Source organism: Physcomitrium patens, chromosome 14 (assembly GCF_059467195.1).
Source record: "Physcomitrium patens ecotype Gransden chromosome 14, ASM5946719v1, whole genome shotgun sequence".
Taxonomy (NCBI): Eukaryota; Viridiplantae; Streptophyta; class Bryopsida; order Funariales; family Funariaceae; genus Physcomitrium; species Physcomitrium patens.
In genome coordinates, this window is record NC_143423.1 from 4375472 (window position 1) to 4391430 (window position 15959).

The 15959-nt window shown below is 38.3% G+C and overlaps 1 protein-coding gene and 1 long non-coding RNA gene across 6 annotated transcripts; both read right to left on the reverse strand.

Annotated features, from left to right (window-relative positions):
• Positions 1 to 492: 492 nt before the first annotated feature.
• LOC112291604 (uncharacterized) lies at positions 493 to 2245 on the reverse strand. Of its 5 annotated transcripts, none has more exons than XR_002972464.2 (3): positions 2160 to 2245; positions 1235 to 1748; positions 493 to 1092 (listed from the first exon to the last, which is right to left on the reverse strand). It is a non-coding gene; the product is annotated as an uncharacterized LOC112291604 (long non-coding RNA). The 5 variants fall into 5 exon arrangements; XR_002972462.2 differs by having other exon boundaries at positions 1235 to 1804; positions 2160 to 2240; XR_002972463.3 differs by having other exon boundaries at positions 1235 to 1804; positions 2197 to 2213.
• A 1306-nt stretch (positions 2246 to 3551) lies between these two features.
• Positions 3552 to 7295, reverse strand: LOC112291603 (uncharacterized). The gene is made up of 4 exons (XM_024539249.3): positions 6064 to 7295; positions 4660 to 5820; positions 4194 to 4490; positions 3552 to 4000 (listed from the first exon to the last, which is right to left on the reverse strand). Exons 1-4 carry the CDS (start codon positions 6346 to 6348, stop codon positions 3980 to 3982), a joined length of 1764 nt encoding a protein of 587 aa, XP_024395017.1. The 5' UTR covers positions 6349 to 7295; the 3' UTR covers positions 3552 to 3979.
• Between the last annotated feature and the right edge of the window lie 8664 nt (positions 7296 to 15959).

The following is a 15959-nucleotide window of genomic DNA, read 5'->3' on the forward strand; positions in this document are numbered from 1 at the left end:
TATATATATTTATATTTATATATATTTATATTTATATATATATTTATATTTATATATATATTTATATTTATATATATATTTATATTTATATATATATTTATATTTATATATATTTATATTTATATTTATATATATTTATATTTATATTTATATATATTTATATTTTTTTATATATATATATTTATATATATATTTATATTTATATTTATATAACAAAATTTTCAAGAGCTTTTGGTATTTAAAACAAAATTGTCAAGAGATTTGAATTTAGGGTTATGATTTTTTTTAATATTATGGAAGATTTGATAGATTTTATTTTAGTAAATTTAAGGATAATTTGAAAAAATTAATAATTTGAATATTTAAATGATCAGCCAAGATTTTAGGTCAATACATTTTCAGCAAAAATTAAAAACTTATTTAGAATTGTAAGTGACATTTTAAATAGCTTGTGTTAATTACATACATAATTCTTGTTAGATATAAGAGATAGTTGATTCAATATTGAATAATTATTAGTATGTTATATTAAAAGTTTTTGATAAATTTCAAATTTTATAATAATTTGTATTGTATGAAAAACTACAAACTTATTTTTCTTAATTAAGAATTTAATGATAGTTTAAAACAATTTTGAATTCATTAAGAGGTAGCTTTTCACAAGGTAAATTGATTTCATTCTTCAATAACGCCATGAATAATCCAGAAATATATTCTGCAGAGACGATAAATTAACCACCCCAAATTTCCACAAACATCCATCCCTAAGAAACAAACAAGAGTACATGGAGTCTCTGTGCTAATCTGATGACAATACAATGTGTATGGTTGCCATGTATTACTGTATTCTGTAAATTGATGCATTTCAATTTACAGAATAAATCTTAATTAAATAATCAGAATTGACAAACATTGCGTGGAAGAATAGTGCAATTTTTAATAATCTTGGACATGATCAAATGAGATATCATCTTCAATGTAGCTTCTCTCATATTCGTTTCATTGCATTTTCAATCATTTATCTAAAATGATCAAAAACTTTTAAAACTAAAATTAAAATTAAATATTAAATATTAAGTCCATTTAATAAACCTGCAAGACATTCATAAATGTGTTTAGGTGAGAGCACATACATATACACGCATGTGTGAATAAATTTTGTTGTAATTGATCGTTACAATGCCATTGCTTAACATCTGTGACATCGTGTAGCATGAGTAAGAGCTTTTAATACCAGTAATGTTCCGAAGAATTCTGCTCGGATTTGCGTATTTCCTGAATGATTTCATCTTAGAACGTGAAGACAAGGACCAAGGATGAGTGCTTGTTTATACATCGTCAGAAGTCTCACAAGGCACTCCTCCTCCTTCTATTAGTTCATGGAAGCTCGAAGGAGAAAGCCAAGATATAGCCCTTCACAAAGGTTTCTACTACATGAGACCACAAGTAGGTCAAAGCCCACGGTTTATTGTGGATAATTGACAGTGAATTGAGAACGTAGCCATGGAGAAGTTCCTTCCGTGGTTGTGTTTGACCTTAATCGGTACATTGCAAAGAACAGAAACGCCACAAATCGAGGATGCATGCAGGTGGCGACCACTCTCCATGCTTGCGCACCGAGGGAGTACGAGAGATACATTACAATATACAAATGATCAGCGTTCTTCAAGCACAGAATTCTCCTCCTCATGCGCTTCAGCAAACACTTTCGCAGCGACAATGTCATATATCCCTTGATAGGCAAGAAGCTGCATCCAGCGCATCCCCTTACATCAAAACCTCCTCAACACAGTCAAATATGTCCCTGATGTGCAAACATTGTGATCAATTCATGTTGTGAAATATAGAATCCACATCATCCACAACAAGCTTTTCCTTCAACGCGATACAGAATTCAGGCCAAAAAACACAAAACTATGTACAAATCTCGAAAAAGTCTAAATTAGCCTTTATGCCGAAACAAACCTCAATCAGAACAAGATCCAAAAAAACGTAACAAGGAGAAAGCAGCCTTAGCACACTCTATTACACGATCCACTTGCTGCATGCAGCAGAGAAGATTACAGAAGCGATACGGATTGAAACATGCTGCAAACAAAACAGGAGAGGATGTCTGAACAGCACACAACAGCAACGCAAGCGGGTACTCATGGACATACACACTCCTTGCACCAATCGACCGTAGCCGATGCATACCAGCGAAAGGCGAGACGAAACGGGGGGGGGGGGGGACTGAGGCATGGCGCAGCGAGTTGAAGAGTCGAGAAAGAGGGGGAAGCGGTGCGAGTGAGAGGTCGGGGCAGTCGACTTTGTTTCAAAATGCAAACCGTCGTGGAGGACTCACTCACACAGTGCCTGTTCGGCAGCTATAGGCTCCTTAGTTACACCGTGGTGGTAGGGTAATAGTGTGTGTAATAACGAGGTAGAAGCACTTTTAACCGTCTGTCCTTGTACTACCCTACATTTCTACTTCATCAATCATAACCAGCGTCATTTATGACAAGACACAAAATAATATATATATATATATATATATATATATAAAACAGCTTAAGGATAACACAAAGACATAAAGAAGCCTTCTCATTGCCAAAATTAATGAAATTGTTAACCAACAAAAAATCTTGCATAACTTGCAAAAAGACCTCCACTTTATTATTTGCTTAACAAATCATTTTAAAACTTTTTTGTGCTCAATCCCATAAGTTTTTTCTAGTATTTAATAAATCATAATTATGGATATTGTTGAAACTAGTCTTATGGATATTTGTCACATCAAAGATTCTATCAAATGTTCTCTGCCATTTCTTTGTTTACTTAATTGGTAGATGGATCTTGCAAAATACTATAGAATTTGCAAGTCTCACAAACTACTTATAGTTGGTGATGACTTCAAACTACAAAAAAGAAATTAAAAATTAAAAATTAATATCTAACTTATTAAAAAAATAGTTTAAATTTATATATGGTTGCTAACTATTTGAAAAGATTATAGTTTTCTTATTTGCAATAGGAGAATAGAAAAATCTTTGTTTTAAATTTTTGTATTTTCATATTTCTAGATTTTTGTATTTTTGTATTTTCATATTTCATTTACAAATAAGACATAAAAAATATGATTGTACTGGTACACTTCCCATCCCGAAAAACTTAACACATTGAAAAGATGTGTTTTGATGTAAATACGAACAATAGATGCCTCGATGTATGAACGGAGGTGTTGAAGAGGTGAGAATATGACAGACGTGTAAGAAAACATGGACCGGATTGTGTTGTGGCTAGAAACATTCAGATTGACAGCTACAAATATACACGGATTATGACTTGAAGTTTCAGAAGAGCATGCCATGAAGATCTTGTCTACAATTTACCTTCTGCAAAAGATAATCTGTGTTTGTGCTCCAAGGGCTACGACTATAAGAAACATCCTTCCGTTTCTGCCATGGTGCTCAGATTTGGGAGTGCACCGGTTGTGGTAGATACCTACTTGATATGAAGATTGCTACACGAATCAAGCAGATCGAGCACAAGAAGGTCTAGAAAGCGAAGCAAAAAAGGAAAAAGATAGGAAGGGATCTGTATAATGTTGTACAAGCGCAACATTTGCCTTAGTCGGCTGCTTCATAGTCTCACACTAACTGCACAGTGGCTCCTCAGTCTACAAAGGAGGAGGCTTTAATCCTACTGACCTAATGCGGCGGCTCATAATAGCTGGCCCCCGTTTCCTATGTCGATATATTACATCTCGTTCCAATAATCAGCGGGGTATTGAATGAATGTCCCCAGATCTAACTACGTATTGCTTCCTGCATGAACTCGCAGAACAGCGTCAGTGTGTATCTATGGCACAACTTTATGGTTATCCAGCACAGGGCTTCAGTTACCTGCAAATTAAGTTCTTATTGATAATCATGGTGCTGAAAAAAGATTCTGCTGTGTAGTCCCCTTTCCAGTTCGCGACTGAAGATGAATACGACGATCAATTGTGAAACGAATTCATCTGCAAATTTCAATGAATAGCAGATTAGTTTCAATACTACAATTCGTCCAAGAGGTGGATTGTAAAACTTATGCACCACAAAAGATATGTGGCCAGATACACTCAAGGTTTTACTCAGGAAAAGCATAACATCCAACCCATGCAAGCAAATGTCAGAGTCCGCTCAAAAGACTGGTACATATATTGTACTCACCAATAGAGTCTTGGTGATGATACTTCGGAACTTGCCAGCGACCAATCGATCCAACAGTCTTTTAGCACCTGGGACTCCCAATTCAGACAACTGACGCAAATGGTAACAAGCACCGGCAGTCACCATCTGTTTCCTGCATTTTGCACTTCCCGAAAGAGCCTGTAGTGCCGCAATTGGATATTGTTTACCAACCTCCTGAAAACGAGTGTCTAACATCAGCACTAATCCGACGATGCCCCAATCTTCAGCCAAAAAGAGCTTTCGGTTCTCTTCGACAAGGAGAAGAAGAGCCAAGGCCTGCGCAACAATGGCAAAAAATGAGAAAAACTGCAAACATCGCAGTATTGGACAATCTTACATGTCACAAAATAACTTATAATAGCACCCACATTAACACCACAAACAACAATAAAGTGCCCACTTAAACAATCCGAAAAGACAGGATTAAGTAGAAACAGGTGTATACCTGTGCAGAATATTCCTGAGCCGTGTTGGACTTAGCATCCAAAAGTTTTACCAATGGGCCTATGACTCCAGTTTCGCCCAACGATAGCCTAGCCTCCATGGAACAAGACATGTGACATACCGCAGCGGCTGCCACCAGTTGCAAAACTATCGATCCAGTACGAATGCAACTTACGAGGCGGGGCAACAAGCCGGCACTACAGAGGACATCGATGTTATCTTTGCACGCTGCTAAATTGCGCAATGCCCCCAAGGCGATTTCTTGGGCACACACTTCCGAGGAACAATCCAAGTATCTAATCAACGGTTGAACAGCTCCATCTTCTACGATCCTCCATCTGATGCTGTCGTCGGAGACTGCGAGATTTTGCAACGTAGCCGCGGCATTTTCTTGCGCCATAGCCGTCCCAGAAGACACTAAGTTGATGACAATCGGAATAGCGCCATCTTCCACAATGCCACTTCGAAGTTCTTCAACTGCAGCAATGTTCCGTAAAGATCCAGCAGCAGCGGCTTGCGCACCTGGCGTACCGGCTCGGCAAACTTCTATCAATGCAGGAACTCCTCCATGCGTTGCAATCGCCCTGGCGTTTTCATCTGAAATAGACAAGCCCTGTAATCCGGCTGCTGCCCTCTCTTGAGCCCGTGGACTACCAGAATCCAAGAGACGAACAAGAGGGGCAATGCCACCTTCCGCAACTACCGCATGCTCGCAACTGTCGTTTAAAGCGAGAAAGCAGATGGCAGCTGCTGCTCTTTCCCTAATTGCAGGCTGGCTGGCGTCTAGAAGATGCACGAGGGTTGTCACTGCACCCTGGCCAGCAACCATTAGAATATTCTTGTCGTCGTCCGCCATAAGCCGAAGCATACTGTCAAGCGCTCTTTGTTTGCAGTCCACACTTCCAATCTGAAGATGAGCGAGAAGGTCTCTTATGGTCCACCGGATGGCCTCCCGCGTCGACTCTGGAGTGACTCGGCAAATCGCCAACGGATTTTCTTGCATAATACCACTTGTAATCATCAACTGACAATCGTGGATGTGAATATCAAGCTTGCCACAAAGGGAGTCCAAGTTACTCTGAGTGTGTAGCTTCCCACCGAAACTTAATTCTGTACACTTCATTGCTAGGCTACGAGCTTCCTCCAATGTCTCGATGATGGTCTGGCACCACATCATGACACACATTAATGCACAAGTCAAATTAAAACAAGCGAGCAGCCAGAACAAGTTCCACGAACATCTATCGTGTGGAGAAGCCTTAACAAGCGCTTTATTCCCCACAAGCTCCTCAAACATTTACAAAAGGCAAACAAAAGTTACAGCGACCGACATGTGAGGGAAGACCACGGCTTTCGCAGACACCACACACCGTTTCAAAGGTTCTAATCAGCATCTGGCCATTACCTTCAGGACTTCCTTGCAGACAGCGTTGTCGGACAAACAATGAAGGTGTGACATCTCAGTGAGAAGAGCAGGCAGCTGCAACAACCGATTCTCAATAGCTTTCCAGCGCCCAAGAAATGCCTTAACTAATGCCGCATCCGTTACCGCTAGTGATGTCAAGTGTTGCGCCTGTCGCAGCCATGCCTCCCCAGAATTCCAATCACCGTGATGGACTCCTTGCTTCTTAACCTGTTGCACCTCCTCTATTCCGTCAGATTGAAAGACACCCATGGCTCCTTCCCACATGTACACCAGGCTTCACGAGCATCTCAGCTGGAAATTACGATACACTCGTTGCAATCAAGCGTCAGAAACCACCGCGAGATCGTTAAGTCCCTTCAGAGTGTCTGCAGTCTTCCGTGGATCTTCCGGTCTTTCTCGCCAGGAGACTATTCTAGCAAGTCAATCGATAATCAAAACAATCCTTGAACCAACATGCGCGAAACCTCTGGCGCCACAACCTCCAAACACACCACGAATTCCCTCCGCAACAATCAACCACCAATGCCAAAACCACGAGACCGCTCAACCGAATTGAGCAAGTCAACCAAGGAGCCCAAAAGTTTCAAACTAGTCGCTTAAGCACACCAGGAACGTGCCGTCATCCGCCACCACACAACCTCGACAATATTGATCACAACCCAAGCTCTGAACACGAACCGCTCCTCTTCAGGAAAGAAATCAACGACACCACTATTTCAAAACGTCGGAATTAGAATCCTGACTATTCAGTTCACGTCCTTCTTGACCGCTCGATGCATAGGTGACACTGAATTATCCGCACGCTCAACGTAAACCTACAGATCAAATGACCACTCCATCTCTCCTCAAAATCGAAACTAGGGGAAAAAGACAGAACAACGGCGAAGAAGCACGGAGCGGTTGTCCTGCCAAACAATGAGACCAAGGCGACAAGCGAGCCAGGGAGAAGTAAAGAAGGCGAGAGAGATTGGAGGCAGCCAGGTATGGCCTGCTGCACCTGCGAGGCTCTGTCCCCGAGGGGAATTTTTCTCTGCAATACTGAAACGCCTCTCCGCTAGCGATTACCGTGAGAAGCTCCGGTTTACTTCCACAGTAATGGCCTCCCTGACGGAAGTTACTCAGTGCTAAGTAACCGCGCTGTACAATGAATTCCACTCGGTGATGATGGGGCTGATGTGCGTGACTTGTGTGAACTGTTCCTCTGACTGCTCTGCCAGCACCATCTGTTGGATTACTTTAAGTTTAACCGTTACTAGCGTAACATGATGCTCTGATTTCCCTTCACAGTCTCTCATCCCTTGAGGATCTTCCCCCCACTCTTTCAACTACTCCGCAATTCACTCATTGACACACACACACACACCCCCCCCCCTGTAGTCAGTCAGACTGCGATGTAAAGCGTCAGAGTTGCCGGTTGACGAATCCCCAAGCATGTTCCACGAAATGAAATAACTCCGCACAAAAATAGAGCCGGTCCAGCGTATTTCCGAAGCCGCTCGTCGCCATACTTTTCCCTCCCCGTTCGTCGGAAACCAGCGAGGGGCAGATACTACTACTGCTCCAAAACCAAAACTCCAAGTGAAAAAGATGTCCAACAATCAATGTCGAGGAGAGTAATTTGGGAAGACCGAACCACAAATCCATGCACAATACCAGACACGCAATCATCTCCCCTAAATCCATCCCACGTATGTTCGAGCTGCTCGCCCCCACTTGGGCGGGCGTGCGGACACGTGAGCAGGATAATTAAAGTAACAATAATAATAGGGGGGGTGGAACTGGTTGTCGAGACGCGGTGTGGACATGCGCGCTGGCGGGGTTGGACACATCAACCCGCGGTCTTGGACTCCCCCTTCCTGTCGCCGCATTATCGCGGTATTGGTACTGAATAGAGCCCGGGCTACGGGCAGGAACGAGGGAAAAAAGGGGGCGCCGCCGGTGTGTTGATAGCCACTGATGGACATAGATAGCTAGCTTTGGCGGCTGCCCAGCCCCCACGTTCATCAATGTTGGAACCTCCGGGGCCCAAATTTGGTGTCCACCTCCTCATTCTTTCTTTCTATTTTACTCCCCCCTCTTATTTATTCTAAACTTTTTAATTCTGTTTTTTTCTTTTTCGGACACATTAGGGTTATGAAACTATTAAAAGAGGGAGAACGATAGTTTTTTTTTGGATGGGGAATTTACCTTGAGAGGTGGGGTTGTGGCCTACCTTTTGATACCATTATTTGATCCAAGTACAAACCAATTCTTTTCTCTAGTTCAAAGTTTTGTTGGGCTTTTTTTTAGATGTTTCATTTGTTGAGATGAGTTGTTTTCTTTACACTCTAGACCTACGTAACTTTCTTGTTATTCTTTGCTCTTGTGCAAATGTTTCAAATATTCCTTATTTTATTTAAATCGTTTTGCCCAATTATTGTGGGCATCAAGGTGCCCACAATATACTAACAACAATAAAATAAAATGACTGTACATTATTTCAAAAATCATTCATACACACAAGTTTGGAACAATAAAAACTTTGATTATACAAAACTTCCAGTGTCAAGTAAAAAATCAAATTTCACCAATTTAGATGTCTTGCCAAAGCCAAAAATACAACACATGCTTTGAGTCCATCATAATGCTACTTTGTCTCCACAATGAGTTCGACATTGCAAAGGTTCATCACAGCACAGATTGTAGGGTTTGCAGCAACTGACAAAAATAGCAAAAAGAATACTTGAGGATTGAAATTGTCTTTAGACATAGTTGCAGACAGCTGGAGAAGAACACGAACAATGAGAGCACATACACACACCTAGAACACTCACACTCACACACCTACTTATACTATATTGAGCATGGAGATAAAGCTGGGTCCCCATCCTTTAGTCACAACACTGCCCCAAAACTATGTGCCCACATGGGTCAGCCAGAGCTGGAGAAGGCTGATAGGGTTGAAACACTAGGGCATGTGTGTTTTTTGTTTTTTGTTTTTGTTTATTGTGTTCCAGCTTCACAAAAGCTTCCCTGGTTTCATAACCCCCCTTACTTTTACTTTTTGAAACAAAACACATGCTTTTAGTTCTCACGTTATGTATATATTTATATAGATAGAGAGAGAGAGAGAGAGAGAGAGAGAGAGAGAGAAATATTTGAAGGGATTCAACAATTGGAGACTTGAAATCATGCTTGAATGGTAAAGCTATGGTGGCAATGGGGAGAGACATGAGTTAGATGGAGAAACTAGCACACCCACCTTGCAATCAGCCTTTGAAAGTGGCAGAGCCTTTTTTCTTTTCCTTTTTTTTTCCTTTTTCTTTTTTGGTAGAAGTCTTCATGCAACATGGCTCTCCCTCTCTCTCTCTCTCCCCAACAGGAATATCCCCTTGCTTTATTGTATGTGGCGTCCCAATTATGAAGAAAAAGGGGGGATAAGCTCATGGGCCCTTTGTTTTAGGCATGCATGCCACCACTGAAGGAGACAAAGGCAAGGGAGGGTCACAAGCTTAACTCTCTCCCTTCTCCCTTGATCTCTCCTTACAAAGCCCTGATGCTAGAAATATGTGTGTGTGTGTATTTGCTCACACAACCCAAACCCTAAAAATAAGAGGTGTGTGCTGGTGCGTCTAGCTAAAAATACTTGCTACTAAGTTTGGTTTGGGGATAAGAAACTGTCTCCTCCTGTGTGTGTGTGAGTGAGTGAGATGTTGATTGAAGACAAGCTTGTCACCTGATCAGGCTCTCTCTATCTCTCACTCAATGCACAATTTGATGCCGGCCACTCTTCGACACTGCAACACTAATAAAATCTAATACAATACAAGAAAGAGTATATGTATGTATATATATATATATGTATGTATATATATATATGTATGTATATATATATATATGTATATATATATGTATGTATATATATATATGTATGTATATATATATATATGTATATATATATATATGTATGTATATATATATATGTATATATATATAGAAAAGATTAATTAAAGAATGAGAGAGAGAGAGAGAGAGAGAGAGCATGGAGGGTCACACTATTTTAACAGTGGATGATATATATGGAAAATGGCAATAGTTCTTGCTCATTCAACGGATGATTACTTTCATCCTCTTTCCCTCGTTTCTTTGAGCACCATGTTGTTGTTATTTTTTGTTTTTTGTTTTTTTCTGAAGAATATGGATTCTTAGGACATATTTCTTGTTGAGAGCATGTGTGGTTTGTGAGAGGAAGAAGGGGAAAAAGGAAAAAAACGAAAGCCCATTTCTTTCTTGGGTTGGGTTTGTCCTTTTATAAAATATCTTCCCTAAGATTGGTTAATATTAGTCCATTTCAACATAACAAAGATGTTTTAAACCATTACTCGGTATTTATCTAGGAATAACATTCCAGAAATTAAATTAAATTATTCTATTTAACCAAAACCTCGTTCCTTTTTTATACTTTTGTATGCAGGGCTTAAACTAATGCCATTATTATTATCATTACTTAAATAAAATGTCATAATAAGAATTACTTCTGAGTTCCTTTCCTATAATACTTTAAGAGTTCTTTCTACAATATTTTGGAATAGCTTTAAACTTTTTGGAAGATTATAAAATAAAAATAAATGTATATTCTAATGATGTTAAAAGTTTCAACTTTTCAAAACTATAAATCTATTTAAGAATTCTTTATCATAGAACAGTTATTTTTTTATTTTATTTAAGAAAATAATAGTACTAATTTTGATTTCTAAAATTTATAGTATTTAATTATGATTTTAATTATGAAACTTTGAATAATAAATTCTTAAAAGGTTAATCACATGAAAGACTAACTTTTAAATCAATGAAATATAGTCTACATTTTAATATAGATATTCGATCTGTTATATTTCAATAATCTACAATTCTTTCAGAATCAACACACAAGATTTATTCTAATTATCTGCCTTTATGTTTACTATCACTAATCATAAGTATTTTTATTCATTAACTATAGTATTATTTAATTAAATCATGTATTATAACTATATTTTATTTATTTATTTATTTCTTATTGTTTTTCATGATTATTATATATTTAAACCTTATTAGCCTTTATCCATCTGTAAAATAATACCAAAAACATTATTCATTAGCTAATCATTATTTTGATCCTAACTTATTCATGTTTTATAAACCTATCACATTTTCTATTTTGCATATTCTAAGAAAATGTTGGTTAAATTGCATCAGCAACTTCACATGGGCATGTTTTTAATAAGTTATTGATCTTAGTTCCTTTCTAAAAGAATAAATATATAAATAGCATTCAGTATCATTTGCTAGTTCTTCACTTGGTATAACAAAAAAACATTAATATGTTGTTCTTATTTCTATGAACAAATAAAAAAATATCATAGATTTTAAAAACATAATTCCATTTTTAAAAAGACATTACTTCAATCTCAAAGAATCTTCTTTCAAAACAATTAAGCTTTTTCAGATTTTATCAAAGGATCATGTCTTGTAATCAAGCCTTTGCACTCCCACAAAAATTGGAATTCCAGAGGACTAAACTTCCCCACTGTCTTTTTTTTCTTTCTTTCTATTTTAAATCACAAAAAAAAAAAAAAAAAAAAAAAAAAAAAATCTTATATGTTTAGATACACTAACATAAATATAAATGTGCATTCATTTGTTATCTAGGTCTCAAGGAAACTAACAGTGAACAGTAGCATTTAAAAAATTGTATCAGAAATCCTACATTTTTGTAACACAATGCTTTGTACTATAACCTGGCTCATCATACTGTGTTTGATTGATGTATGAAGGCTTTTATTTGGCAGGCCACAGCATGATTTGGTAGACTGTTACATATACATATACATTGATTGATCATCAATATGACAACAACAAGTTGTCAATTTGCAACAAAATGTCAACTGTCCATTTAAACAATAAATCAAATGTCCTTTATATGTATATATATATATATATATATTGTTCAATCCTTGTTTGGTGCAAGGGAAAGTAAAATTCTTAAAACCCAAACTTTGAGGAAGGTATATTATGGTACAAAAGAGTAGGTACTATCAATTTTTTGACTTTTTTTTTTGTCTTCTAAGGAGATCTTTCCATGAGGAAACATTAATATCATAAAAAAAAATAGGGAAAATGTGTAAAAATAAAAATAAAACAACCAAAATGGCATCAATCATTAAAACCAAAAGCTTTTTACCCCTTTCAAGTTATCTTGTCACTTGGTAGGCTTGACCATATCCTTTGGGTAAGCAGGTTTCTTCTAGAAGCATCTTGTTGGTGGGAATTCTAATGTTATTTAGTGTATGAAAATAATAATAATAATAATAATAAATAAATAAATATCACTGTCTTTATAAATAAACTAAAATATAGTTCCAAATGTATTGTACCTTCATCCTGTTGTTTAGAAAAAGTCATATTTTTATACTTGTTAATTTATGTGTTTTTTTAATTAAAAAAATGTAGTCAGTTTTCAATCTACTTCTTTATAATACTTCTCTTTGCTTACGTGTATATATATATATATATATATATACCGAAAAAGGTGGACAACATAGAACGAGAAGCCAGATGCGTACCTCCGAATATATAATCTCACTGTTGTGAATCCTTTTTGGCATGTATAAAGAATTCCTTTCTGTTTGTATATATATATATATATATATACGGGTACAGTGGTGAGTTTTATGTGGAGCTTTTTTGACTTTTTATTTTATTTTTATTTTTTATTTAATTTGTCAGCTTTTGAATAGTGGGGTCCTACTGTTTGATAGGATGCCTATCTCATCAAAGTGGGGTTTTTAAAGCAACAAACAAGAAGATAGTTGTTTATCTCTCACCCACAGTTTACCAGTGAATGAGTCCTTTAAATGACTGTTTCTTATTCTCATCTTCATTTGGTTCCTCATCCATGTTTTTTTCTATATAAATATCATGAAAAAAAAGACACTACCCATAAGAAAAAGAACAAAGTGGACAAATTTGGATGCCTTGATGCCACAAATGCCTTGTATGTATGTGAAGGGGAGGGGGGGGGCATGATTCTCAATTGTCACAAAACATTATTCCAACATTCGATGATTTCATTTCCATATTCTTCCAAGGCTCTCAATCTCCTGCCTGTTCAGGATCACAACATGTCACTCCCTCTCTTATCTCTTTTCTTTCTTTTTATTTGTTTATATATGATGATTTTGTTTCATGTTTTGAGTTTTGTGTGTGTGTGTGTGTGTGTTTTGTTTGTTTGTTTGTTTGTTTGTTTTTGTTTTCCCCTCTCTTCTCTCAAGTTGGTGCTGACTACGCACCCACCCTTCTTATCATCATCCTGGTATGAGATTGGGCTGGGCCCCTGTCCTCAATGCCAGTGAAGGGGCATTCAATGTGCATGCACTGTCTCCCCCCCAGGCAGGAGAAAAAGGAAAAACAAAAAAGATCACACTCACAAACACATTAGTCAAGTCACAGTAAATTAGGGTTTCTGGAAACAGATACAAAAAATAAATTAATCATTATATACATAAACATATATTAATGAAGTAATAAAGTAATAAATATGTTTCTTTTTTCAGACAAATGATCCAGTGAACGATGCACGTTGAAACATTCAAACGGGATATTCTTATGCAAAGGGAGAGACAGACAGAAAGTCAGACGGAGCTGGCATTGCAGTGCCGGGGCAACAATGATTTATCATTCATCCATACGTAACGAATGAAGACACCAACAACCATCCAAAATGGGGATGGATGGGATAATGCAGTTGGACGGGGAATTCGGCGACAGGAGGGGAGGCACATGGAGCGGAGACAGACACAGAAGGTCTGACGACGACGACGACGACGATGGGAAATCTGGCAGCAGCAACAACAACAACACACAGCCAAAGAGATTTCGACGACGACGACGACGACGACGAGGAGGCCCAACCTCACACCTGACACACACACACACACACACACACACACAATTGCAGCGTCAGGCGCGGCGATGCGATGCCAAGGCAAAGCGATGCGAAGTGAAGTGAAGTAAAGTGAAGTGAAGCGAGGGGGAAGTGAATTGAACGGCGCGACCAAGGGAGGGAGGGAGAGAGGGAGGGAGGGAAGGGGGTTGGAAAGTCTTTGGCTGACCCTGCCCTGCTGTTGCTGCTGCTGCCCTTTCAATGACAGAGTGAATGGGTTCAGTGCTGCAAGCTTGATCATGACCACATGCTGCGGTCGCGCTGGGGGCTTCCAATGATCCACGGTGCCAGGACGTAGGGATTGCGGTGCACAGGCGCCACAATTGGACCAGGTCCGGGCGGCTGGATAGGTTGGATGAGGTTTCGGACTTTCACCACAGCGACTGAGATTTCTGCAGACGCTTGAGTAACGCTCTCAATCATTCCGGTGCCTGAAAGGTAAACTCCCGCCTTGAAAGACGAGACGAGGCGGAGCTTGGTACTGGAGGAATGTTGGACTGCATCATTCGGTACTGAATTCCTTTCACACCTGGGGAGCCGCGCCAATCTTTGGTGCCGTGTTGTGAGCTCGTCGCGATTCTCCGTTGAATCTCGTGAGAATTGTAGAGATGCTTCCAAAAGCAATCAAATTAATTCATGAATAAGAGTGCTTCCATTTGTTTTTTGTTTTTTGTTTTTGTTTTTTTCATCAGGTAAATCAGTTACAAGGTGATGGAAGTTGTCATCCAACCATATTTGAAAAGTATTGTGACGAGTAGTCTACATAAAAGAAATAGATTCCTCGTCCGTCCTTCTAAACTTGACTTCGTTGCCGTAAGTAAACTGTGTGTGTGTGTGTGCGCGCGTTTTTCTTCTCACGAGTTATTTTGGAATTGGTGCATGAGGATTTCGAGGTCTGGAAATCCACATTTCGCTCTGAGTTCACCGCATGTGCAACAAAGATAAGTTGACCATGAATCGAACAGCTGTTACACAGGTGTTAGAAGGCGTTGTTGTTTTATTACCGCTGATTCATCCTGAATGCAACTGATCGATGTAGAACGTACACACAGCGTTCGAGGCATAGGAACACTTGAGAGCAGCGACTTGTCTTGCTGTAGTCGGAACTGAGTCGCCACCATGCTGGTGGATTCTTGCTCTGGATTCCTGCAGTGTTCCATCTTCCTTTCCGACACAGCCTAACATGCACTGTCAAGCTCCGGCTCACACGATCTTGTTTTCGAGCTTGTTCTTCTTACATCTAGTCAGGATTTTCTATCTTTGAAGTTCAGGCCTACTGTATTATATATATATATATATATATATAGATAGGATCAATACTTTAAGAATCTCAACTTTTTCTTCTACCTTCCTCGCACTTAAGGTTAATTTTTTTTTTTTTTTTTTTTTTTTTCTGTTCCTCTGTTTGCTACTTCCGTTGTTGTTCTAACATGCAACGTGTATACATTTCTTTATACATATATATATATATATATATATATTAAAACTGTTGACCTGTTAAGTTTATACAGACAAGGAAGAAATCTACATGCACACATGGCAGGATTTGACTTTGTATTATTAGCTGACCCAATGTCCAGCTGTACCAAATTTATGGTATGAACACTCTCCAGGAATCCAATTCTCAACAAACTTATTTTTCGGCATAAATAGTGTTTACTATTGATTTCTATATTAACTAATCAAATGTATTTTGTCTGCTTAGAGTCTGCCACCTCCACAATTTTGTATGAAGAATCTAAATATGTGACTTTTGACCCCAAAAAGAAACACGATTCAAAGAAAGTAACTATATGATACAGTTGTAGTGTCTGTATATATATATATATATATATATATGAGATGTGCATAATGTTGAAAGTAATATTGTGCCACTTGCACAAGTCTCTTCATTCACACACAACTCCATAAG